This window comes from Mobula hypostoma, chromosome 16, assembly GCF_963921235.1.
Source record: "Mobula hypostoma chromosome 16, sMobHyp1.1, whole genome shotgun sequence".
In the NCBI taxonomy this organism is placed as follows: Eukaryota; Metazoa; Chordata; class Chondrichthyes; order Myliobatiformes; family Myliobatidae; genus Mobula; species Mobula hypostoma.
Window position 1 is genome coordinate 25,086,064 of NC_086112.1, and position 27,097 is coordinate 25,113,160.

Consider the following 27,097-nt stretch of genomic DNA (forward strand, 5'->3'; position numbering starts at 1 on the left):
ACCTGGGGTACAATAGAGATGACCAAGGACGGACAGAGATAGAGGACCATCTTTGTTGCTCTAAATGCCAGTGGCGTAATGGGCAGTAAGTAAGTATGATGACAGCTCCAGTGATACTGATTGGGCTTTGATTCCCACTGCTGTGCTGTCTGTAAGGAGCTTGTACATTTTCCCAATGACCACATGGGTTTCCTCTGGGTGCTCCTGTTTCCTCCCACATTCCAAAGACATACAGTTAGGGTCAGTGAGTTGTGGATGAGATTCAAATGAAACATCTCACTGTACGTTTCAATGTTTTGATGTGCATGTGACCAATAAAATCCGAGCTTTTTCCTTAATTGCTGCCTTCTTCCATTATTGCTTCTCTGGAGAATTCTTACTGCCAAGGCAGGGAAACTCTCTCCTCCTTCCCATTTCATCTATCAATACTTCCAAAATCATATCAATAAAAGACAATAGAAACGGGAGACTGCTCTTGTCTAGCCTGTTCTTCCCTGAAGCCGTCAAGACCAATGAAATACCATCCTCCACAAGATGCCATCACAAGACCATTCCCAGCTGGGAGTTTGGATTACATTTGATTGAGCTTGAGATAGTACACTTATGGGCCCAATTCATGAGCTGTGCTAGAGCCCTGAAATGGATTAAAATGAAGTGGATTATTCAGTTGGGGTAAAACTTTTTCAGCATGATCTAGTTTACCACCATCACTGTACAATTACCAAAACCTTCTAAATAATTTACACACCTGGTTATGTATTACCCTAAATTTTAATTTTAAAAATTGATAAGCAGGAAAGACTTCTGATAAATAATTATATGCTTTATAGCATTTCATTGAACTTATTCTCATTCTTTTAACTCTCCCATCTTTTTATTAAAATGTATTGACAGTTCTAATTTTCAATATTTAACTACGATGTAAAAAGCTATAGAAATGATCCATGCTGGTGTTAAATCTCATTACTTCATTCATCAACCAGCATAATTTTCATTGGCTTTTATGCATGAACTTGTAATTAACAATTTACAACGGTACAGCTCCCTCTATGGGTGTTTGGAGACTTGTGTGAACTGGCAAATAACAGTGTTTCCTCACTCACCAGCTGAACATTCCTACCTGAAATAAAGTGAGTCCAACCCAAAACAAGTAAACAGTTTTTATTCCTATGTAAAATCTTCTTAAAATTAAGCAATGAAGGGCTATTGAGAAGATGCAGAAATTATTAAAAATATCCATCAAATCTGAAGAAATTAAGTCTACAAAATTTTCAACGCCAGTAAGATAGCATGGCAGTAAAGAATTACTACAATTGAAATTTCACTTACAGTCTTAGATTTCTCCTTAAGATCAAGATACTGCAAATACTTAATACCTTAAATACAAGCACAAATAGGCGCTCAACAGCTTAGACATCATCAAAGAAAGTTGGTTACACTTCAGGTCAATAACCTATCTGAACTTAGATAACCTGGTATTTCTCAGTCCACAGAACCATTGAACTGTGTGGGACCAGGGAAGAAAAATTGAAAGGCATGGTCTGTGATAGGGTGCTAGAAATCAGATGAGAAAGGGATGATAATAAAAGGAAATTTAAATGATACTGAATTTACAATCTCTTGTTGGATTGTTTTGACGAAGCTTAGAACAGTTAGAATTGATTGTTAATGTACACCCTGGGAGTAAAACCATGTTGTGGAACATCCTCATTGTAAAAACTCCTGGGAAATTCATCCTTAAATCTTCCTGTTTCTACTTCTATTTTTTTTTGTTAGCTTTCTGAAGACTCTTTGTTATCACCTTTCTGTCTCTCCCCACACCTCTCTCTGACACTCACTTTTATTCTGCATGTACGCCTCCTCACTTCCTCTGCAAAGGCTTCTCTTTCATTTATTTCTAACATCATTAAAATTAATATGTTGGAGAAAATTACATTTGTCCCTTGTACAGGAAGTTATTAAAGTGAAATCAATATCAAAAAATGAAATCAATATCAAAAAATGAAATGAAATTGCAGACAAGGGGAAAATCACTATTTCCAATTAAGTATCACACTTTGCATCTAAATATCAACAAATTATCATAGTTAAATAGCTAACTTCTCATTGTACATTGACTAATATTTATTTCTTGCATTCCTGGAGGGCATAGTAGTACAAAGGAATTTGATTGGGGATTTCCCCATTAGAACTCTTCACTTATGTTAATTTCCAGCAATCAATGAACAACAGGGAAACTATAATAAAACTGAATTGTGCAAAGTACATAGAAACGTAGAAAATAGGTGCAGGAGTAGGCCATTCGGCCCTTCGAGCCTGCACCGCCATTTATTATGATCATGGCTGATCATCCAACTCAGAACCCTGCACCAGCCTTCCCTCCATACTCCCTGATCCCCGTAGCCACAAGGGCCATATCTAACTCCCTCTTAAATATAGCCAATGAACTGGCCTCAACTGTTTCCTGTGGCAGAAAATTCCACAGATTCACCACTCTCTGTGTGAAGAAGTTTTTCCTAATCTCAGTCCTAAAAGGCTTCCCCTTTATCCTCAAACTGTGACCCCTCATTCTGGTCTTCCCCAACATCGGGAACAATCTTCCTGCATCTAGCCTGTCCAATCCCTTTAGGATTTTATACGTTTCAATCAGATCCCACCTCAATCTTCTAAATTCCAACGAGTGCAAGCCCAGTTCATCCAGTCTTTCTTCATATGAAAGTCCTGCCATCCCAGGAATCAATCTGGTGAACCTTCTTTGTACTCCCTCTATGGCAAGGATGTCTTTCCTCAGATTAGGGGACCAAAACTGCACACAATACTCCAGGTGTGGTCTCACCAAGGCCTTGTACAACTGCAGTAGTACCTCCCTGCTCCTGTACTCGAATCCTCTCGCTATAAATGCCAGCATACCATTCGCCTTTTTCACCGCCTGCTGTACCTGCATGCCCACTTTCAATGACTGGTGTATAATGACACCCAGGTCTCGTTGCACCTCCTCTTTTCCTAATCGGCCACCATTCAGATAGTAATCTGTTTTCCTGTTTTTGCCACCAAAGTGGATAACTTCACATTTATCCACATTAAATTGCATCTGCCATGAATTTGCCCACTCACCCAACCTATCCAAGTCACCCTGCATCCTCTTAGCATCCTCCTCACAACTAACACTGCCGCCCAGCTTCGTGTCATCCGCAAACTTAGAGATGCTGCATTTAATTCCCTCGTCTAAGTCATTAATATATATGTCCCAGCACCGAGCCTTGCGGTACCCCACTAGTCACTGCCTGCCATTTTGAAAAGGTCCTGTTTATTCCCACTCTTTGCTTCCTGTCTGCTAACCAATTCTCTATCCACATCAATACCTTACCCCCAATACCATGTGCTTTAAGTTTGCACACTAATCCCCTGTGTGGGACCTTGTCAAAAGACTTCTGAAAATCCAAATATACCACATCCACTGGTTCTCCCCTATCCACTCTACTAGTTGCATCCTCAAAAAATTCTATGAGATTCGTCAGACATGATTTTCCTTTCATAAATCCATGCTTTGTCCGATGATTTCACCGCTTTCCAAATGTGCTGTTATCACATCTTTGATAACTGACTCCAGCAGTTTCCCCACCACCGACGTTAGGCTAACCGGTCTATAATTCCCCGGTTTCTCTCTCCCTCCTTTTTTAAAAAGTGGGGTTACATTAGCCACCCTCCAATCCTCAGGAACTAGTCCAGAATCTAACGAGTTTTGAAAAATTATCACTAATGCATCCACTATTTCTTGGGCTACTTCCTTAAGCACTCTGGGATGCAGACCATCTGGCCCTGGGGATTTATCTGCCTTTAATCCCTTCAATTTACCTAACACCACTTCCCTACTAACATGTATTTTGCTCAGTTCCTCCATCTCACTGGACCCTCTGTCCCCTACTATTCACAATGCTGTATTCACAATGGAATTTTGTATTTGAGAGGAGGAATTATTATTTAGCAAGTTTCAGTGTAAAAGTAATAAGCAATTCCTTGATTTTTTTTCTTCTAAGGTTTGACACTACAGGTTTATGCAACTGAGATAATTTGGCCCAACTAGTCCATTGTACAATTAAAATCTGGAATTTGTCTCAAATGCTTAACCAGAAGTATCGCTTTGTTGAGTTTTCCATGAAGCAGGGCTTTCTGGTTTCAAGAGAAAACACTATTGTACATAAATTAGATGTTTCTCTTTTGCCTTAATGTCCTTTAATGGGATTTTTAAAATCTGCATTAGTTAAGGCACCAGAAAAAGTTCTCTGCCTGGATTTTAAAGCCATGACATATGCTTCACAATCAAAATTGAGCTTTTTGTCTTTATAGCAAATATTGAATTGTTTGGTTTCCAAGGCTTAAAATCATCCTAAACAAATTAATATCATCCTAATAATCATCCAAAATTAATCTCAGGGTAGTGTGTATGTATGTGTATATATATATATATATATATATATATATATATATATACACACACACACAGTGAATAAATTTACTCTGAACTTTGAACCAATTTTGAGATATGGCCCCTGTAATAATCTAAAAGCCGTATGCTCAAATTGGATGTGGCAAGCTTTCACAGACAGGAAAAGGCCAATTACCAGTCAATCTGCATTAGTTAAGGCACCAGAAAAAGTTCTCTGCCTGGATTTTAAAGCCATGCCATGCTTTACATCTGCCACTGCTTGGTTTAAATGTCCTGCCTGACAAAAGGTGTTGCACTCTCTTGGTTGTACAATGAAACATCAGCCGATTTTGTTCTTTTGTTATGTCTGTGGAGTGAGATTTGAAACTACAAACTTTAACCATAGAGGCAAGAGTGCTACCAATGACAGCAGATTAAATTAGCCATCAGTGTAAGATGCTTTATTCAAAGTTCTGAATGTGGCTTTGTATTGTTGTCGTTTACTGTATGTACCACCTCTCCAAAGTATAGGCATGGAATTTCCAGACATTTTATTGGAAAAGCTGCTGTAAGTTCCAAACATTAATGAAAATACTGTACTCAATTTCACAAGAATTAAGTTCAATTACTGAGTATAACAACAAATTACGCAGTCTTTATGGTTGTTATAGCCGGGGGTGGTAATGGGAAAAGCTCCCACTCCTAATGCTCCTAAGGAGTATTAAATACTCCTAATGGGGTGTGTCTCAAACAGCTTCTGATAACCAAGTCTTAACTCCTCTCCTTCACATGTGGCTTAGCTACTAAGCCCGGCAGAACCGTTTCTACTGACAGAAGGGGCAAAAACAGTGTCTGGTTTTGATGCACCAGTAAACTTCGGGCAGATGGGGCTCATCAGCCGTGGTTGGCAGCTCATCTGGGAGAAGGAAAACTTTGATCTCAAACCGCCACTGCCTTGTGGCTATTCCGACTCAAGGGGAAGGCTTCGGGAGTAAACCCCGAGGGGAAAATCAGGAGCTGGCGACCCTAAGGCAGGCCTACATTGAGTTCAATGCTGACTGGCCACTCCTGTGACAATGCTGGTACCAAACTGTATCGGTCTCTGCCATTCCTTTGGGTTCATCAGATGTGTGGAGGGGGGAGCTGGCCACAGGGGTAACAGCTTGCTCTCCATATCTAGACAGCTAAGTTGCAATACCTCTGGTCAACTCTGACAGATAGAGGTCCTCACCTCAAAGGTAAAAATAAGGAAAAATGCTAATCAGTGTGTTCACAACTGTTTAAAACGAACAGAGATGTACTGGAACTGACGAACTTTGTGAAAAGCCCTATGAACCAAATTGCTTTGATGAAGGTATAAGTAAGATGTAATTTGAATTAATTGGCATACTTCTACTTTTTTTTTCTCATGCACTTTCTCCATCATTCCCCCTGTTATCATACAGCACCTTTTGTAACGTAGCCCATGCTATCAATGGGGAGTTGCAAATGCAGTTCAATTATTTGCGCAATTAGGAGAGAGAAGAATATTCTGTAATGTGGTACAGGATTATGTAACGCATCACTGGGGTTAGACAGTGCAATAGATGGTGGGTTAGTTTAATATCATATTATAAGCTGCGATAATGATATGCCTGATCAATTTAGGTAATATTGTGGTTTATAGAATGTGTAAGAGTACAGGAAAAGTATTTCTGTGTATAGTGCTGTACAAAAATCTTAGCCACATATATGTATAGCTAGGGAGCTTAAGACTTTTGCACAGTACTGTATTTGTCAACGTGGGGCAGAGAGGAAGTTTGTAAGTCTGGCGGGGGCAAAGGATGTTGGGAATGATGAGGGTGGAGAGCCGTGGGAGGGGTGGGGGACAGGTGGCACAGCAGGAGTGCCGGGGCGGAGAATGGGTGCAGACACACCCACCAGGCAAAGTCATTTCAATCCAAACAAATGTCTCTCTGGTGCTTCCCGCTCCCTCCCCTCTCCCTTCCCCTTTTCCCAACCACAATTCTCTCTCCCTGTTCCCTTCCCACTCTCAGTCCACAATAGAGACCCATATCAAAATCAGATTTATCACCATTCATATGTCATGAAATTTGTTTTTTTCACTGCAGTACAGTGCAATACATTAAATTACTACAGTACTGTACAAAAGGCATAGACACCCTAGCTATATACTGTATTTATGCCCAAGACTTTTGCACAGTACTGTATGTTTTACTTTGCTAGTGTAGGTTCACATTAAATTGCTACTTGTGGAATATGCCATTCAGTAGAAGTGACTGTGCATACCATGCTGACTGAGGGAAATTTCACATAGGCATTTTCTTAGTTGTGCTTCAGGCTTGCTAAGACAATCAATCAGGTCACTATTTATCTTATCGGTCGAGTAAGGGATAATTATCCACTAAACATAATCAATCTTTCATCCACTTTCTTCTCATTCTTGATCGCATTTGGTGGTTGGTAGTTTTCATTCATTATAGTTAAAGCGGAGACTGATGGGTTCTTGTTAGCAAGGGTTACGGGGAGAAGGTCGGCGAATGGGATTGAGAGGGATAATAAATCGGCCATGATGGAATGGCGAAGACCTGACGGACCGAACGGCTTAATTCTACCCCTATGCCTTGTGGTCTAAACAACACACAAAATGCTGGAGGAATTCAGCAAGCCAGGCCACATCTATGGAAAAAAAGTACAGTCGACGTTTCAGGCAGAGACCCTTCTGGTCTAAAGCACTTTTCGTGCCGCAATTTAAGGCGTTGACCCTGATTGCAGCGGATTGTGGCTGAAAGAATTGATGGTCCTTTGCAGGGAAACCTTGCATTGACACGGTGAGACCACAGACTGAATGGGATTTTAAAATCCAAAAAAGCCACCCCCACTCTTCAATCTCTTCGCCCTCCTGTCCAAATGGTCGCGATTTATCCACATTAGGTAGCGGCCCCGAACACATCTCCCCTCCTTGTACCGCCGATAAACTAAAGGTCATCCGCTACCCCCGAGCCTCTTTCGGGTCCTCCCAAAGTACGTATACCATGTACTTCTTGGGATTCCTTTTCTTGCAGGCGCCCACAGGAAAATAAAGACATACTACAGAATCTTTGAAAAACGGTGCACAACAGGACCGGCAAACGGCCAAGCGTGCAAATAATATTTAAAGTTTAAAAATTGCCGAGAACATGACCCAGAAAGTGAGTCTAATGCAGAACTACTTAAAACAGTCAACAGCTAAAAGCTACTTCAATTAGTTCCAGTCCTGTCCTCCCCATATGTTCCACTATTGAACGGAGTGAGTTCGTTGCAGAAATGTCAACTGAGTAAAAGACAAAAACGCACATTAAACAGTAAGTTGCATTTTTATTTCCCGAAAATGTGAACCCACATTTCATAAACCAAACTTCCATTTTCAATACGACACGTTACATAGAAAGGATTGTGGTATTTTCCCCACCAATTACGGGGAAAGCCGCAGTTTGCATTTTTAACGTATAGTCAACACTCCAGTGCCAGGCAATTGGTTGGAGATGGCAATGAGATCCCTTGGCTGAGCTCAAAAGTAACCGAGGTTCTAAGAAAACTGAGGCTATTTTAAAAAAAGTAAAGGAGGATGAACTTACGATCAAAGTTACGTGGAAATTCACTCTAGAGAAGGAGAGACTGAAATGATTGCAGACTGCCCATTCAAAATTGTTGCGGAGTTTGACGCCACCTGGTGGTCATTTGTTGCAGTAACAACACGGTCGCCTCAGGTTCAATGTTACCTTAAGAAGCTCGAGTGTCATCCGCTATCCACGATTTAGATACTCGACACCGTTAATAGGTGCTGCATTATTTAAACATTCAGTGGCAGTTAAATACGGAACACGAACATGAGAACGTCCTAATGTGTTGTATCTGTTTACTGAAATCGATTTATAATATTTCTGTACGGAAATCCACTTCTTGTACTTTTTTTGCTCCATAATGTGCCGAGATAAAGTCGTTTTAATTGTCTGATTTTTTTTGTGTGGGGTGGGGGTGATGATGTTGCAGAAACTCATAAGAAAATTTAAATCTTTTTCAAAAACCATCTAAAACAAAGATAAACCATGTCCCAGTGATTTGAAACACGTTAGAAGCGGCAACACATTTCGCTAGTTGTGATTCACCTTATGGTTCATCAATAAAAATGTATTAAATTAGTATAATATCCTTAATTACTCAGCTCCTTACAAAGGGTTGGTTATACTTCACACATTAATTAAAAAAGAAAATACATAATTGATTTGTTTTTACCAATTAAGCGACTATTACTTGTTCAGTCGACTTTCGAAGGATAAAAGGCAATTTACCTGCAAAGGCTGCGGCGCTTCGGTTCAGTATTGAAAACCCTACCGCATCTGTGGTTCCACCATAACAGAAAGGGTTCCCTGCTTAAATTAATTATTCAGAGTCACTCATTGCAAAAACTTAAAAACACCTAACAGCCGGCTAGGATCCTTGAGGGTGAGGCTGTGAATAGTTTATCAGGAAATCAGATACAGGTGAAGAATTCAATTACTTAATGGAACCCAAGGTTTGTGCTGAATCTTTTCCAGGACCCTCCAGCAGATCAATTGCTATGCATCGTATTGCACAGTGAATAAACTACAAATCATTCCCATCATCAATCGTTTAGCAATTTTACATGGAAAACCGCAGTATTTTATTTACACACTGGCCACACGACAGTGCCAACTTAATACAAGGTTTCTTGCATAACAGTTTGCTTTTTCCTTTTTTTGACCAAAAATCCGCCTGACAGGTTTGCTGGATTGGCTTTATACAGATTAGTTTAAAATGCAGTGTTTTATTTTTGGAATTTTTTTTTAAAAAGTCTGGCGATTCTATCAAAGATTTAAAAGAACCCTTTCAATGCATACCAGACATGTTAGCTTGCAATGTTATGCAATCGAGTTCAATAAAAGCTGATGTTTGTCTTCGACTTTCTACTTTAGGAATTGTATCTATGGTGTAACAATTACAATTTCATTGAAATATCTTACATATAACAGCTCAAAATCGACGCATGTGTTTACAAAGTCTGGTTTCGCCGCCCAGTTTTTAAGAGTTTATTTCCATAAAATGAACCCACTTATTTCACTGGAAATACCAGGTGCGTTTAAAACATGTTTGTATGACGCTTCTATTTCCCTCTAATATTATTCAGAACCTGTTGTCTCCTGCAGGAATCGATGAAGCCAGGACGGGGTTGTGGCTGGCGACTTTGGACTGCCAGGATATCTTTGTTGTGACTACTGAGGATGAAATACTCTGTGCATCCAGTCTAATCATCTGCCAGCGAGCAAAGAATTTTGCAGCAACATTTCCCTGAATCTGTGCAAAACTGAAATAAACCAGGGGAGAATTCCCTACTTTGGAAATCAGCTCACTGATGATCCTCTTCATTTGAGGGCGACTGCAGTTAAGTTCAGTTGGCGAGTGACTGGGACTGGAAGCCTGCAGCCGTGTGCAATGAGCCGGTGCAAGCGGCGCCCAGCCCCGCCACAACACCCCTCACTACAGTGAGTGTCCACGGAGCGCGCGCTTCTCTTTTTCCTCCCCATTACGTCATGCCGATTGTTTTGGTCCGTCCGGCCAATCGGACGCACTGTCTGGATTCTACGGGAGCCGGAATGGGCCCGTCTTCGCGCCAGGATTTCCCCATCCGTACCATAACGCATTGCGCAGGATGCACAGCCCGATCCTGCGGCTTTAACAGCTCTGACATGGAAACCCCATTGCAGTTTCACGATTTTATCCAGGAGCAGCAGCACAGCCAGCAGCGAGGCGAACAGCCGCACGAATGGATCAGATGCAACTGCCCGCGTGTCAGCGCCGCTGGCGACAGCCGGCTTCTGTGTAATTCCTCCCCGGTCACTTTCAGGACCAATTCTCCCCTCTCCTCCTCTTCCAGGCAAGGTAGTCAGCTGAACGTCAGCGAGCTCTCACCGTCCTCCGCCAGTCATGCCAGCTCCTCTCGACATTACCACCAGCACCGGCAGCCCAGCCCCACCAACCACCGCAGAGAGAGCAACCCCTTCACCGAAATAGCCATGAGCAGCTGCAGGTACAACGGCGGCGTGATGCGGCCGCTCAGCAACCTGAACTCGTCCAGGAGGAACCTGCATGAGCTGGACTCGGAATCGCAGCCTCTTCAGCCCATCTTCACCACTGTCGCCCCGGAGATCGTGGTCTCAAAGCCGGAGCAGAACAACTCCACCGCGGTCGTTTCCTATGGGGGCAGCGGGAGTGCCGGTGGCGGAGGAGGAAACAGTGGGAATAACAGTAAATCGAGCAAAAAGAAAAATAATAACATTGGCTACAAGCTGGGACATAGAAGAGCTTTGTTTGAGAAAAGAAAACGATTGAGCGACTATGCTTTGATCTTTGGTATGTTTGGGATTGTAGTGATGGTCATTGAGACTGAACTTGCGTGGGGGGCCTATCAGAAGGTAAGCAACATATGGTTATTGACTCGCACTTTGACATTTCTGGGGTCTCTTTTTTGTCTTTATGCAGTTGCCTCATCACCAGCATGCAGCGTATCCGAGCAAACTGCTTTCTACTTTTACATTAGCAATTTAAATTTTAAACGCTTATTGCAAAAGTTAATCAGTGTTCAACTTGACATTGTGATATACACTTCTAGATAATGAACATAACATCTGTTTTTAGGTTTTGCTTTTAAAGTTTAATTTCCCACTCATGTTCAACACTCAAATGTGTTTCTTTTATATTACAGGGTTCTCTGTACTCATTAGCTCTAAAATGCCTTATTAGCCTTTCCACCATCATTCTGCTTGGTCTGATCATTGTATATCACGCGCGGGAAATTCAGGTAACTATATTTTTACTAAAACAGTAACTCTATAATCTGAAAGACGGAGGTTAGTAAGTGTATGCTGGACTGTGTGGTTATTTCATTTATTGTTAAACCGGGACTTCAGATCGATGCTCAATTCAGTATTAAACATAAAGATTCACAAAGTAGAGCTGTAAATGTATCAAATCGTCTTTTCTTTAGCCAAGGGTAATCGGCGTATTACATTAATACTAAGAATATTCATTAATTTTGGTTTAGATAAAAGTTGTTTTCAGGAACTAAATCCCATGGTTCAAAATATTTTAAAGAGACAAGTCGTAGGAAATGTAATTAAACTGTCACTAATTTCTCATCATTCTGAATGTCTTGGATGAGTATTTATAGTCATAAATACTAACGTTTCACAAGTCATAATACTAACGTTTCACAAATTTTCCAGTATTTCTATTACCAAAATACCAGAAGTATGTTTAATGTTATAATATATTCCAGATATCTGTATTCCATGGATATTTAGTACATACGGTGTGTAATGATGCATCTGTAATCAATAATATTCTACGTGCCATTTTTCTATCTAGCGCTATCGAAGCACCATTCATTCATTATTTCCAGATAAGCATGTTTCGCTCAGTGTTTTGTAAAGGGGCTGAACTGAGCCGTTCAACTTTTTTTTAAAATTTCGGAGCCGGGCTTGTATTTTTATATTACACGGACAATTGCGACCAGCGATTACTTAACTGAGCGAAAGAAGCGCGATTAATCAAGGGATTTATTTGCACGATTCTTAAATGATTTTAGTTCAAGTATAAAGTACTTCGAGGTTTTTCTAAACCATTCTGGGCTAGATGCGTTGTTAGTGAGGGCTTCCTGGAGCAGAAAATAATTCCGGTGTTCTGCGCTGGGAAGTAAATTGGACCAGTACAACGGCAACATTTCCCCGAAGGTGGTGGTTTGACCGTAACCGCTCCATCATTCCGAGTGCCCCTTCGTTCTGTACAGGACTATCGCGCTTAGCATTGAATTGCATCACACGGGGAAAAATACAACGCGAGAGTCTTAGTTCTAGCGCAAGGCTTGTAAATATGTAATCATTTTAAGCGGTGGTAGATTAATGAAAGAAAATATTCAGTGATATTTCGTAAGTGCAAATTAGACCCCTCAGCACGCAGCTTTTAAAAAAAAAACAACCCGTCGGTTTCGATATCTAAATGTTTGTAATTAATGATTGCCCGGAAGCGAGTTTTAAAATGTAATTCCAACAGAGCGTTCACATTGGAGCTGCCGCTGGAGACTTAACACCTATAAATGGCCGCCTGATGTTAGGATACGAAGTATTTAATAAAGTGAGAATGACCCCGGCCATAACAGTAAATACTTCGGGTTACTATGCAACCGATTTGTAAGCTAACATTAGTGTTGGATTACTCTGGGTGGATCGGACGCCGGGGGAGCAGGAAGGGGGTACCCCGGAGCGCGATGCAGTATCAGTTAAACGAGGCCGAATGGAGAGGCATTGAAGCCGTTTTCATTCAAACTTTTGGGGTTGTGTGATGGTGCCTCCCCGTCCCCCTCCAATGGCTTGCGCACATATCGAAGTTCGATCAGCAGAATCGGCGCTACTGTCAGGCGTGTAGAATGCATTGTTGAGCTTGATAAGTCAGAAACCTCAAATAAGTGAGGCTGAAGTTGTCCTTTTGAGTGTTATAATAGTTCAAATTATTAACTTAGCCACGAGAGAATGCCTGTGATTCTGCCACCAGTGGAGTTACTCACGGCGAGTGCAGGGTGCGAAGTGAAGGCACGAGGTGAGAGGCGCTCCACCGGGTGCTGCCAATACGCGCTCTCCGCCAAAGCTAAGTGAGCCGCACTCGCCTGCTTTAATCCGGCAGAAGAGAGCAGCCACTGGTATACAGAAGTAACACACTGCGGACATTGGAGATCTGAAGTAGAACGGGGAAACGTTAGAAATATCCGGGGGGAAAGTGGCACGCAAGCGTTATCAGCTCCGAGTCTGATGGCGAGCCCACTCGAAACGTTAAGTTTACCTCTCCTGCCGATGGTGTCTGACCTGTCCCGAATTCTTGAGGTCGGAAAGTCCTGAATCTGTTTGAACATGTCTCAGTAACGATGCTGGGAACTGGAGAATGAGGGAGAGACGTGTTCCGTCAATAATCAAGGGTTATGGCTTTGATTTACCGGGTAGAGGAAAGGCCCAGTTAACTAACTAGTGTAGCCAAGGCCAATAACACGGTGAATGTGCATTCTAATTGCACAAACGGATTTGGCTAAATACACTCAAGAAATAATGAAAGTTACCAGTTTACAGACTCAACGTTTTAAGAACAGCTTCTTCCCCTCTGCCATCCGTCCATGAACACTATCACGCCATTCCTCTAGTGCACTGTTCGTTTATTTATCATTATACACCGTTTGTAACTTATCCTACTTTCCTTATGTCTTGCACCATATTGCGGCCACAAAACAAGAAACTTTGATCAGGTGTGTGTCAGTGGTAGTTAACTAGACTGATTCTATACTGCTGGAGTCTAGGAGGATCTAGACCAGGGGCCACAGTCTCAGGCTGGGTGAGGGTTGGAGAGTGGTGGTGCTGGAAGACACTTAGGACTGAGAAGAGGGGAAATTTCTTCATTCACAGTGCGGTTGACCTGTGAAATTCTCTGGGAAGGCTGTGGAGACCAATTGAATGAATGTTTTTTTTAAGAGACAGATGTTTAGACAAGAGATATCACATAGTAAAGAGAGAGAGTGGCAGTTTGGTTTTGAGATAGAGGATCCATACTAAGGGACCTATATGCTAGAAAAATGAAGGACTATGTCAGAGGGAAAGTTTAGAGTTGGTGAAAAGATCGGGACAACATTGTGGGCTGGAGGGCCTATACTATGTCGTGCTTTTCTAAGTTCTATGTTCAGTATTGATTGGCAGAACCAGCTGAAAGGGCAGAATGGACGACTCCTGCTCCTTTGTTGTGATGTTTTTAAAAATTGTTGGATCGTCATGCAGGTAAAAACAAATTGCTCATTAATGTCACTAATTAGACAAAGGAACCTGTGATCCCTTTGCCAGCTCCGGGGTTGTGTCATATGGTAACTTTTACTGTCCTTGTGACAATTAGGAAAGAGCAATAAATACTGTTGGGCAGGTATCACTGGGATCTGAAGTGCAGAAAGCAGTGGTTGATGTTTGAACAGTCCATGTAATTGGATTCTGACTGTTGAACAGCTATCAGATGTATTTGCAGTCTCACCATATCAGCTGATTGTATCATCAAAAGGAAATTGAAGAGTGCTTTAACTGCCTTTGGAAATAAGTGGGCTCCTGGTTATAGTTATCGAGGCGAGTCTCCTCCTACAGTGGTTGCACTCAGAAATGGTTAAATAAATTACTCCAGTGAAGTTTACTGGGCAATTAAGGATGGGATCGGTTGTCCATTTCTCCTATATTTTCAAGCCCCAGTATACCACAGTTAGAGTCCAAAAAGGAGAAAATGGAGAAAATTACTTTGTGCTTTCGACCATTTTCGAGATTTGGTGCTTTGCATTAAATCTATAAATAACTAAAGAGTAATTAACAATAAAGAACAGCACACTCACATCTTATGATTAGATTTTAAGCAATTTTCAGTCTGTTTTCCAGATTTGGTACTTACCATTAAATCTATAAATAACTAAGGAGTTATTGACAATAAATAACAGCACACTCACATTTTATGATGATTAGGTTTAAGCAATTTTCAGTCTGTTTCTACTATTTGAATAATCCTGTTAGAATATTGGCTGTCCAGATTTTTGGAGACTGATTTTTAAGTATTGGCATCTGCTGCTGCAATAAAATTAATATTGATCACTTTCTGTGCTTTGTGCTCACTCAGCCTCTTTATGTAGCAGAGGGGAGATTTTCAGGTGAAGATTATTTTCTGTATGTAATGGAGGAAAATCCAGACATTCTTTATAAATACTTTTTTAACCCTCACATAACATATAAAGGAAGCAACATAAGAAATATTGTGTAAAATATTTACAATCAATAGAATGGCAGATGGGTAAAAATGTTTCAGAATTAAAGTTCATGAGTAGTGTCTGATTTTTGAATCTTTATTTTGTAGTGGGAAATATTTTGGAATCTGAATGCTGGTGCATAGATTTGAGTTTAATTTTAAATGTTCATATTAAAAAACACAAACAAATCCTCTGCTTAGAGTATAGATTTATCCTAAGTTCAATAACACAACCCTAACAGTCATTTGAAATTTACAATGATAATTGGTGCTGGGTATCATTGACCTGGCCAGTAGTAATAGAAGCACACACAAAATACTGGAGGTGCTCAGCAGGTCAGGCAGTATCTATGGAGAGGAATTAAAAAAACACACTATTTCAGTCTGAGACCAACATCTGCAGAGTGTTAGTAACAGAGACATACTTCAGTCACGGGTTCCCAACTTGGGGTCCACAGATCCTTTGCTAAATGGTATTGGTCCAGGGCATAAAAACGTTTGGGAGCCCCTAGTAGACTAAGGGTGGACTATCAACTGAAACTTATCCAAATTCTCCTAAAGCACCATCTTTCTGACCTCTTTATTTAGTTTTTTTTTCCCACTCAATACATGAAATTGTTTCTTAAAATTAATAAGATGAATGCATTTCAGTTAAGTAAACCAGAATTTAGCTTCTTATGTTGTCAGCAGTGGCTCACTGAGGGCACTTTCCCATTCCTAAGCAGGGATGGATCATGGTGTCAAGAACATTTGAGACATTTATGTGTGAACACGGTAACACTTCTGGCGCGCTGTAGTTTGACTTGCCTTCTCGCATTGTCTACACCTGATTCTAATTCTTATATTTTGGCCTGATCTGCTTTTCCATGTGGATGTAATGTTGATCTATTTGATAAATGATCGGGAACAGTCTCCTTGTTGTCTTGACCAATGTTCGTCTGCCAACCAATATTAATATGGGAGCCAATGCATAAACTGTCCTCAAATTGGATTCAGCATTTCTCTTCCTCGGGGAAATGAGGATATTGGGAAACTGCCTTAAAATAATTTGTGTATAGTTCCTCAAAAAAAAACAAGTTTTTTGGTCTTTACCATGTAAACCAGACAAGTTTTGAAGTTACCAGAGCAACACACAAAATGCTGGAGGAACTCAGCAGGTCAGGCAGCACCCATGGAAGGGAATGAACAGGCAGCGATTTGGGAAGACCCTTGTTCTGGTCACAAGTGTTTACAAAAGGTCTTGGCCTGAAACGTCAACTGTTTATTCCCGTCGGTAGATGCAGCTTGAGCTGCTGAGTTCCTCCAGCATTTTGTGTGCATGCTGTGGATTTCCAGCATCTGCAGAGTCTCTTGTGTCTATTAAGTTCCCAGGTTTAGGTGTACATTCTCTGCTGAATGCGCTAATCTGATTTGCGAGGTAAATAAAAAATGCACTGGTTTCAGACTCCCTATGGTTAGGAAAGGGGATGGGGGCTCCTTAAGGATTGCTGCAAATGTGGACTTGAGGGTGAAAAAATGATTATAGTCTGAAGTTATGTATCTGTCTCCACACTTCGGTGTGCTCTCACTGTCTGGTCTTCAAGCAGAATAATGCTATTAAACTCTCTACCGTTTTAAATAACACGGATTATTTGCGGATCATTTAGTTTGTGTTGTGACATTAAGTTTGAGAGGAAAGTAAATGTGTTGGAAGTTTCTCTGACAAAAAAATACTTGACAACAGCCATTTGGTGATCGTAATAAATAAGGTGTAAGCTGCTGACGGGAGAAAATGTAATAGTTTTGATGTGGCTGTACTTGGACCACTCATATCTGTCGAAACACAGCAGTTATTAAGGGAGCGACTGGCAGCGTGTCATCCACACATGATCCAATGATAACATTGGCACTGATTACATAGAGCTGCTGAGCAAACAGTTGAAAACTGTGGCTGTGTACAGTACTGTACATGCCGTTCCGTGAAGTCTTCCACAGGCCTAAAATAATGTTTTCTCCCCGACTAAATAACAGAGCGAAGCAGGGCAGCAGTCACCACCCCGTTATCGGAGCGATTACTATTTTGCTCCAGGGTATTGTCCATGGACAGGGTCACCGTTTCCAGATACTGTACACAATCGCCGAATCCTGAGCAATCTGACTCTCCTTTTTCAAATTAAATTACTTCGGGCTTTTAAAAAAAATGGCAACACATAATAAATGCAGACTTTGCATTTTTATAAGCCGAGGCATTCGAGCAAAGTGAAACGTGCCAAACGCCTTTGGTCGCACCCTCCGCAATGCCCGGGAATCAGTGCCAGTCCGCCTTACGGTCACACCCACCCCCCAGAACTAACCGAATTTGCAACAGCAGAAACAGGAGTGAGAGCACGAAGGCTGGGGCAACCCAGGGGTCGGTCCGCTTTACCGGCTTCGGGGTGTGGTGTTGGTGAAAGGGTGGGAAGAACGCTGGTCTCTGGAAATAGTCACCAGTGTCGTGGGCATAGGTCGATTTCACTGCAGCTCCAACAAGCCAATTCTGGAAAGCGTGACTGGAGGAAATACTTAGAAAGCCGGTCCTAAAGCAAGCACTCGTGCCTCTCACATGCATAACATGGAAAGGCGAGGAACCGTTCTAGATACCCACACCGCCCCAGACGTTGACACCATGAGGATGGCTTGTCACATTTTCGCGGTATGCTGACAAACAGCTTAGTGCTACGAGTTCGCACTGACTGAACGTGTGCCTCATACTGCAGTGTGTGGGTGGAGGAAGCTTCGGTTGAACGATTTGTTTTCTGTTTGCCAAACGGGGAGAAAATACAAGCCAGTCCCCTCCCCCGGGAAAGCTATTTAAACGCACCGAGTTGTGCGGCACTTTGATCTCATGATGTAGAATTGCGGGCACGGTCTGCTGTCTACAGAAGTACTTGTCGATGGCTGCACTTACACAGTAGCTAAAGAAACGGTTCACAGAAGATATTGTCGTAGTGGGATTGCCTGACAGTAAGGCAACAGCCCTGCTCCTCGCGATTTAATGCTTGTGTCTTCATCCACCGAGCAAGACCTGTCTCCGAAGTTCACAAAGAAAGTTTCGAAAACTGGTTCAGCATAGGATAGGTGTTTATTTCTTTTATAATCTCAATCGAGTGTTCAATACCTTCATCTACAAAAAAAAATGGTTGGTTTAGTTAAGGCTACGGTTTTCTCAGACCTAGAATTTTTTTGTCAAACAACTTTCAATACCTTTCAGTTTCGGGGTCAGGAATTGCTTGCTTCCCCTTCGGCATTTTGAAAAATGGATAACGCCTATGCCCGATGTATTTGAACTACGGAAGCTTGTTGAACACTAATAGCCAGAAGGGATTGCCAGAGCGCGGCTCAATGGCAAGGAGGCCCGTTTAGTTGGAGAAGACGGTCTGTTGCACACTCGCATACAGAAATATAGGCACTTCAGTGTATTCCGACTGCACGCTTCTGTGAATAAATAGGATCAAACCTTACCCATACCTGCTTCCAAACCCTCACCTTACATCATCAACCCCACCCCTTTACTAATTCCCCCTCTGCTCTCTTAATCCCCCTTTCCTCTTCACCTTTTCTTCTTCATTGATTCTTCTCTGAAAGTCAAGGTCAGAAAATATATCAAGTAGCGAGAGTGATCTTAAGTATATGGTTGGTAGACACTGAAATCGGATTGCTAGCTCAGTGTCTGAAAAGCAGAAGCAGGGCCAGGAGGAGAAGGTAGTATTGATGGTACTGTATGATGTACTTGGGCTGCTTTAAATTTCAGATTAAGTTACAAATGGTCAGGACCTGGAGTAAAGCAGTTGGCTCTTTGAGCTTAATCTGCCTGCCATTTAATGAGATTGTGGCTGATCTGATTCCAGTCTGAACTCTAATCACAATGTCTTTTCACCCCTTTTTCTGTCCACTGCCACTTTAAGAATATTTACATCCTCCTTGTCCGCTACTCTTGGATTAAGCAATTTAAAGACATTTTAGAGATTTTAAAAAATTCAGTATCTCTGTCTTGAGTGATATATTATTTTTAAACACAGATCCCTAGTTCTAGATGCCCCCGTAAAAAGAAACATGATTTCTGCATCACAAATAAGAGAAAATCAGCAGATACTGGAAATCTGAGCAACACACTCAAAATGCTGGAGGAACTCAACAGGCCAGGCAGCATCTATGGAAAAGAGTAGAGTTGACGTTTCGGGCCTGAAGGGTCTTGGCCTGAAATGTCGACTGTACTCTTTTCCATCGACACTGCCAGGCCTGCTGAGTTCCTCCAGAATTTTGTGTGTGTTGCTATGATTTCTGCATAATTCCTTTCAGAACCCCTCGGGATTTTATATGCTTCAATGAAATTCCCTCCCCCTTGTCTATACTCCTGAGAATACAGATTCAGATTTATTTATCACATGTACATCAAAATATACAGTGAAATGTTTGTGTTAACAACCAACACACCTACCCTGTCCAGTTTTTCCTCTTTGAATAACTTACCCCCTCCAGATACTAGCTTAGTAAACTTTCTTTGGACTGGTTCAAGATATAAGCAAGCTTCCTTAAATAAGGAAGTTATCTTTGTGCTCAGAACTCAGTCTACCTGTGGTCTCAATGATACCCACTATAACTAAAGCATAACTTCCCTTCTTTTTTACCCCTCTCAGTAAACAAATGCTTCTGTTAGCTTCCCCAGTTATCTGCAGAACCTGCACAGTAGCTTTGATAAAGCTCCACTTATCCTTTGAGGTTCAGATTGACTGGTGGCAATCTTTAACACATGCACTCATGCCATTGTGTGTGAGAGCTGAAATATCAATATCAGAGCTCCCATAATTCTTGACTTTTTTGAATAATGGACAAATTTGCTACTAGAACCAGATGCTACATGTGCGGGGGCTTGAGTTTCGCTTCATTGTACCTTTGCATTTGTAAATACTCCTTTCTGGTCTGGTAGAAGCAGCATGGTTTATTCTACAACCAAGTATATTTGCACTAATAACAAAATTACAGTGGCGTATTTATATTAAAACCATAATTCTCTTTTTGAAATGGGCATTTTGAAGATGAATTTTTAAATCTTTAATTACTTATTAATTAAGGATTAAATGGAAAATTGCATAGATTAATACCAGATTAGGGATATGGAGTATTATGCAAACTATATTGTAGTACTTTTTGAATTTCTGGGGACTTTTAGTGTTGTGAAGAATAATCCATTGCCTTACATTTTATTCTTAAATTCATAGAAATGAAGTTTATGTTCCTTGATGACATGTTATATTTAACATCTTATTGGGTGATTGCAGCTATGCTCTCTAATCTGCCCTCTTTCCTTTTGCTCTGAGGGATATCCTTATTATTTTTTTGTAATATCTCAATGGCATTTATATCCTTTGTGAACCATTGCTAGTAAAATTGCACAAAATGTGATATGATATATAATAAATGCAGCACACTCACAGTAGACATGTACTGGACGATTTTGACTATGTTTTCCAGGGTCCCACAATAAAAAAGTGGAACTTTACATTCCAGTATTAAAATTATTATGCTTCTTCACTGCATTTGGAAGCCATGTTTAAATTCAATGGACAGGGTAGTTTTGTTGGACTTGGAAACCTATTGGAAAAATTAGGGCAAGAGCAGCAAGTCAAACAGGAATTGCTTTGAAACTAGAGAGGCTGGAGTTATCCCTCTGTCTTCTCGTTTCCTGTTTTTAAAACATACGGAGGCAAATAGGCAATAATTTATATTGAGTCAAATTAATAAACAATGCTATTTAAAATATATATTAATAATCCATTGCATAATTGACTAAATATCTAACCTGAGTTATTGAAATACTAGAGAATAAATTCTTCATATTTTAGATGATTTCTGAAATAACATTATATTACATTAACTGAATACAGAATAAATACATTGGGCTGGCATATATCTGAAAATCAAATCTAAATATAAAGCATTGTAGGTGGCACCGTACTGTAGCTGTAGAAAAATACAAGTGAAATGATGGTATGAATATAGAGGATTTTTTATATTTATTTCTTATCTGTTACATTAGATCTAAGATACACGGTTCACTCCTGGGTGGACACATTAATATTAGTTGCTTGCAGTCCATCAAACAGCGTAGAAGCAATTTCATTAAAACAAAATGATCATCTTTATCCTATTAATCACACAGAAGGGAAACATATCCTTCAGTTGAATTGATCCATGTCAACCAAAGTGTCCATTTAAACAAGTCCCACTTGCTTACTTCTGGCCCACATCCTTTCCTATCTTTGTGCCTATCCACGTGCCTTGTAAATGTTAAACCTGAGGGATTCTGCAGATGCTGGAAATCCAGAGCAACTCACACAAAATACTGGACAAACTCAGCGGGTCAGGCAGCATCTATGGAAAGGAGTAACTAGACACTGTTTTGGACTAAGACCCTTCTTCAGGATGGGAAGGGAAGGGGAAGATGCCAGAATATAAAGGCAGGGATGAGGGAAGGGGGAATAGAAGGCGATCAGTGAAGTCAGGTGGGTAGGTAAGGTAAAGGGCTAGAGAAGAAGGAATCCGATAGGAGAGGAGAGTGGACCATAGGAGAAAGGAAAACAGGAGGGGACCTAGGAAGAGGTGAGAAGAGGGAAGAGGCCAGGATGGGGAATAGAAGAAGAGCGGAGGGGGAGGGAATTTTTTTTATGGAAGCAGAAATCGATGTTCATGTCATCATGTTGGAGGCTACACAAATTTGGAATTTAAGGTGTTGCTCCTCCGCCTTGAGGGTGGCTCCATCGTGGCACAAGAGGAGCCCAATGACCCACATATCAGAATGGGATCAGGGATTAAAATGTTTGGCCACTGGGAAGTTCTGCTTTTGGTGGATGCAGCAGAGGTGCTTGATGAAGCAGTTCCCCGATTTACAATGGGTTTCATCGACGTAGATGAGGCTGCATCACTGCGCTGGTTACAAAAGATAACCCCAGCAGATTTGCAAGTGAAGTGTTGCCTCACCTGCACAGACTGTTTGGGTCTCTGAAGAGAATCGAGGGAGGAGGTGAATGGGCAGGTGTAGCACTTTGGTCACTTGCAGGGATAAGTGCCCGGAGTGGGGAGGGATAAATGGACAAGGACATCATGGAGGGAGCAATCCCTGAAGAAAGCGAGGGGGAGGGTGGTAGACAGCCTTCCCCATGAGTGGGTATAGCTGCAAGGCAGTGGAGGTTTGAGATCAGAGTTTTCCTTCTCCTAGATGAGCTGCCAACCACACCTGACGAGCCCCATCTGCCCGAAGACTTCCTTAATGGTGCCTAGGTATTCGGGCATGGATTACCTTCTCAAAAATGGAGAAGTTTAGAAGAGTTTGAACTGTAATCTTCAGATTCAATGTGTGCAACCAATGAGCTAAGGCTGATATACCTAGAGCAGAACAGAATCTATCAATGACGAATGGTTAGTGAGTCAATACACATGCATATCCTGCTAACGTAGGAAGTCATTTAGAAAAAGGAGTGCATTACAACACTGGCCATTAAAGCTAATGAAGTCTAATTATTTAAAAGGAAATTGAAAAGGTAACAGGATGTAGAGAAAGTACAAGGGAATAGAAATATAGCAAATAGAAATAGAAATAAAGTCTATAAAATACTCTTATTAATAAAGTTGTATAATCAAGGATAGGTTGCAAATGGATGTATAATGTGGGGAAGTGTCATTCATCGGTGTGTATGTTGAGTTGAAATATTTGATCATTAGATAGGGAAATTTGAAAACAACACCTGAAATTCTAGAAACACTCAGCAGGTCATGTGGAAGGAGCAACAGAGTTATCAAAGACCCTTTGTCAGGCCTGGGCAAGAGAGACAAAGAAGATTATTTTAAAGAGTGCACACAAAATGTTGGAGGAACACAACAGATCAGGCAGCATCCACGGAAATGAATAAATGAGTTGAAGTTTTTAGGGCTGAGACCCTTCTTCAGGACAGTAAAGGAAGGGGGGAGATGCCAGAATAAATAGGTGAGGGAAGGGGAAGGAGGGCTGGCCAAAAGGTGACTGGTGAAACCAGGTGAGTGGGAAAGGTAAAGAGCTGGAGAGGAAGAAATCTGATAGGAGAGGAACGTGGACCATAGGAGAAAGGGAAGAAGGGAGTGGGACCAGGTGGAGGAAATAGGCAGGTGAGAAGAAGAGGTAAGTGGCCAGAGTGGGGAATAGATGAAGAGGGAAGGGATAAGGAAAACTATCTTTACTGGAAGGAGAAATTGATATTCATATCATCAGGTTGGGGATAACCTAGACGAAATCTGAGGTGTTGCTCCTCCACCCTGAGAGTGGTTTCATCGTGGCAAGAGAAGCAGCCATGGACCGACGTGTCACAACGGTAATGGCGATTGGAATTTAAATGGTTGGCCACCGCTTTTGGTGGAACTTCAGCGGAAGTGCTCGACGAAGCAGTATCCCAAATTATGTTGAGTCTCACCAATGTAGAGGTGGCCGCATCCGGAGCACTGGATACAGTAGATGATCCTGACAGATTCATAGGTTGCCTCATCTGGAAGAACTGTTTGGGGCTGTGAATGGAAGTGAGGGAGGAGGTAAATGGACAAGGGAATCATGAGGAGGGGGTGGGAAGAGATCCCTGTGGAAAACAGAGAGTGGGGGGAGGTAAAGATGTATTTGGTGGAAGGATCCTGTTGGAGATGGTGGAAGTTGTGGAGAATGATTGTTGGATGCAGAGATTCATGGGGTGATGGTTGTGGAGAGGAGGAACTCTATCCCTTTTAAGGTGGTGGGAAGATAGTGTGAGTGAGAATGTCCGGGAAATGGAGGAGATGTGGCTGAGAGCAGCATCAATGATGGAGGAAGGGAAAACCCATTCTTTGAAGAAGGAGGACATCTCTGATGTTCTGGAAAGGAAAGCCTCATCCCAGAAATAGATGCAGTGCAGTCAAAGGAACTGAGTAAAGGGTATAGCATTTTTACAGGAGACAGGGTGGGAAGAGGTATAGCCCTGGGAATCAGTAGGTTTATGAAAGATGTTGGTCGACAGTTTGTCTCCAGAGATGGAGACAGAGAGATCAAGAAAGGGGACGGAGGTGTCAGAAATGGACCAAGTGAATTTAAGGGCAGTGTGGAAGCTGGAGGCAAAGTTGATGAAATTGACAAGCTCAGCATGGGTGCATGAAGATTAGGTTACAGAGTTCTATTGAACTTAAAGCTAACTTTCTTTCCCAGCTTTGATGCAGGACTTTGGAGCTCAACTGTTAACTCTATTTATTATTGTGCTCAAGACCAACTGGCCTCATATTTATGCATATTTTGAATTATTTAATTTGATTTTTGAATTAATGTGTTTGCAGTATTAAGAGTTTTATAGTAGCATTGATATGAATGCTTAAAACATTCATAAAAATATAATATGTTCAGTTTCATATCTGTGTAAAACTTTGACCTCAGCTTTCCCCTCAGTAACAAGTATATTGAAGATTTTAAAGATTAGCTTTATTTGTCACAGTAAAATTGTGTGTCAATAATTTACACCGTCCAGGGATTGTGCTGGGAGTTGCTCGCAAGTGTTGCCACATTTCTGGCACTAACAAGCATGCCCACACTTCACTAACCCCAACCCAACTGTACATCGCGGGAATGTAGAAGGGAACTGGAGCAGGTGGAGGATACCCATGCAGCCACAGGAAGAACAAACAAACTCTTAACAGATGGTGCTGGAATTGAACCCCAATCGGTGATCTCTTGTGTTTAGTGGCGTCATGCAAACCATGCCGTCCTTGGTTTGGTTTCTGCTGGGATGGGCGAGGTTGCCTTTTTGTCTGTGGCACCACAATTGGCTGTGCTGCATAGCAGGGATGGGTAAAGACAGGGAGAGCTGTAGTGATAGGAGACTCGATAGTCGAGGCAGGTGGGAGATCCTGTGGAAGGGAAGAGGATTCCTGGTAGATGCATGGCTTCTCAGGTCAAAGACGTCTCCAAGCAGTTGTAGGACATTCTCAAGACGCATGGTCATTGTACACATTATTGTCAATGAGATAAACAGGAAATAAATTCAGGAAATTAGGCAGAAAGCTAAAAAGTAAGTCCTTAATGTTCTGTAATCCCTGGATTAGTACTGGTGCTCTGCTCTAGTGAGTAGGAGGACAGAGCAAACAAATCATGGTTGAGGAGTTGGTGCAGGAGGGAGCAATTCAGATTCAGCTTCTTGTTGTCTTTGCTTGTGTCCTTGTTCGTGTGTAGAACACCCACGTTGGTGCTGTCTTTCATTGATTCTGTTACATTTGTTATTCTATAGATTTATTGAGTATGCCTGCAAGAAAATGAATCACAGAATTGTATATGGTAACATACATATACTTCAAGAATAGATTTACTTTGAACTTTGATTCTACTGTGAATGCCTGCGAGAAAATGAGCCTCAGGTAGTACATACAAACTTTGATAATTTTATTATGAACTTTGAACTTTGGAGCATTGGGATCTGTTTTGGGGCAGAGGATTGTTGTCCCTGAACTGGAGGGAGACCAATATCCTGGCAGAGATATTTGCTTGAGCTGCTAGGGAGAGTTTAAAATGGTCTGACAGTGAGGTAGTATTGTAGCGGGTGAGGAAGTTGAGGTAAATATAGAAATTAAGGTTAGCAAGTGGCTAAACAAAACTTGCTTTATAGCTAGGTACATTGGACTGTGAGTTTATAGCCATTACAGAAACATAGTTGGGAGATGGGCTGGGCTAGTAGCTACAAATTGCTGGAGGAGCCCAGCAGGTCAGGCAGCATCCATGGAAAGGAATAAAGAGTCGATGTTCCCAGCCAAGAACCTTCATCAGAATCTCTTATGTTTATAATAGGGCTGGCAGCCCGATGTTTTGGGATACAGATGCTACACACATGATAGAAGTGGAGGTTGGGTTTGACTAAGGAGAATATCACAACAAAACTTAGACAGTATATTCCTGGGGGAATATCCAGTAAGCTTATATTTATGGGACTTAGAAATGAGAAGGAAGTGATCACTTTGATGGGATTGTACTATAGCCTCCTAAATATTCAGCAGCAATTAGAGGAGTGGGTTCTGGTTAGTTGGGATACATCGGGACCAGTACATTTTGATTCAATTAAGCGGCTGCCCCATTTAGCTGAAGTTTCATGGAAATAGTTAAAAAGGTATAAAAAAGACAAACTACCATTTAACTGAGTAACACATTATGCACTTAAATGAAATACAGAATGAATTAGAGCACTATCAATATTACTACAGACCTATAAAACTATGCATTTGTTCCTAACAGTTATTGACGGAGAAATTCACCTGCCATGTTCTTTTGATTGACTGTAAATGAACAAAATCAACAGACACCTGGTGTAGATATTGGATTGCCTTCATACAGTGCTATTGATGATTGCATCCTCTAAATCTTTATTTTCCTTGTGGCCTTCAAGCTCATTATTGATACATTCAAATTCTTTGTTAACTTGTTGAAGTAATGAATTTTCTTCATTTTCAATCCCAGTTGTTTCTGGCATCTCCAAGTCTGAATGCTTGAAACCACAGTGAGCAAAACAGTTCAGAATTGTCTTACTGCTTCTTTCTTGCCAACTTTCAGTGACAAAAAAAATCACTGCTTTTCGAACACAAGCACATGCAACTGATGCTATTTAAAAACTGTAACTACTGGCTCAAAGCACGATGTAGTGTCTAACGGCCACACAAGTGCTCGCGTTCACTTGACGCTAGTTAGAAACTATTCGGCAACAGTCTCTGCCCCAAATAAGTGACATAGTATCCCAGATAAATGAAGAGAATCTCAGCTATTTTCTT

The 27,097-nt window shown here is 41.3% G+C and overlaps 1 protein-coding gene across 1 annotated transcript in view; it reads left to right on the forward strand.

Annotated features, from left to right (window-relative positions):
- Window positions 1–10,017: 10,017 nt before the first annotated feature.
- kcnn2 (potassium calcium-activated channel subfamily N member 2) overlaps window positions 10,018–27,097 on the forward strand; it is a 118,279-nt gene continuing 101,199 nt past the window's right edge. Inside the window, exons 1-2 of the mRNA XM_063069166.1 lie at window positions 10,018–10,899; window positions 11,190–11,285. Coding sequence (XP_062925236.1) covers window positions 10,018–10,899; window positions 11,190–11,285 — 978 coding nt within the window. The remainder of the gene's footprint in view (window positions 10,900–11,189; window positions 11,286–27,097) is intronic.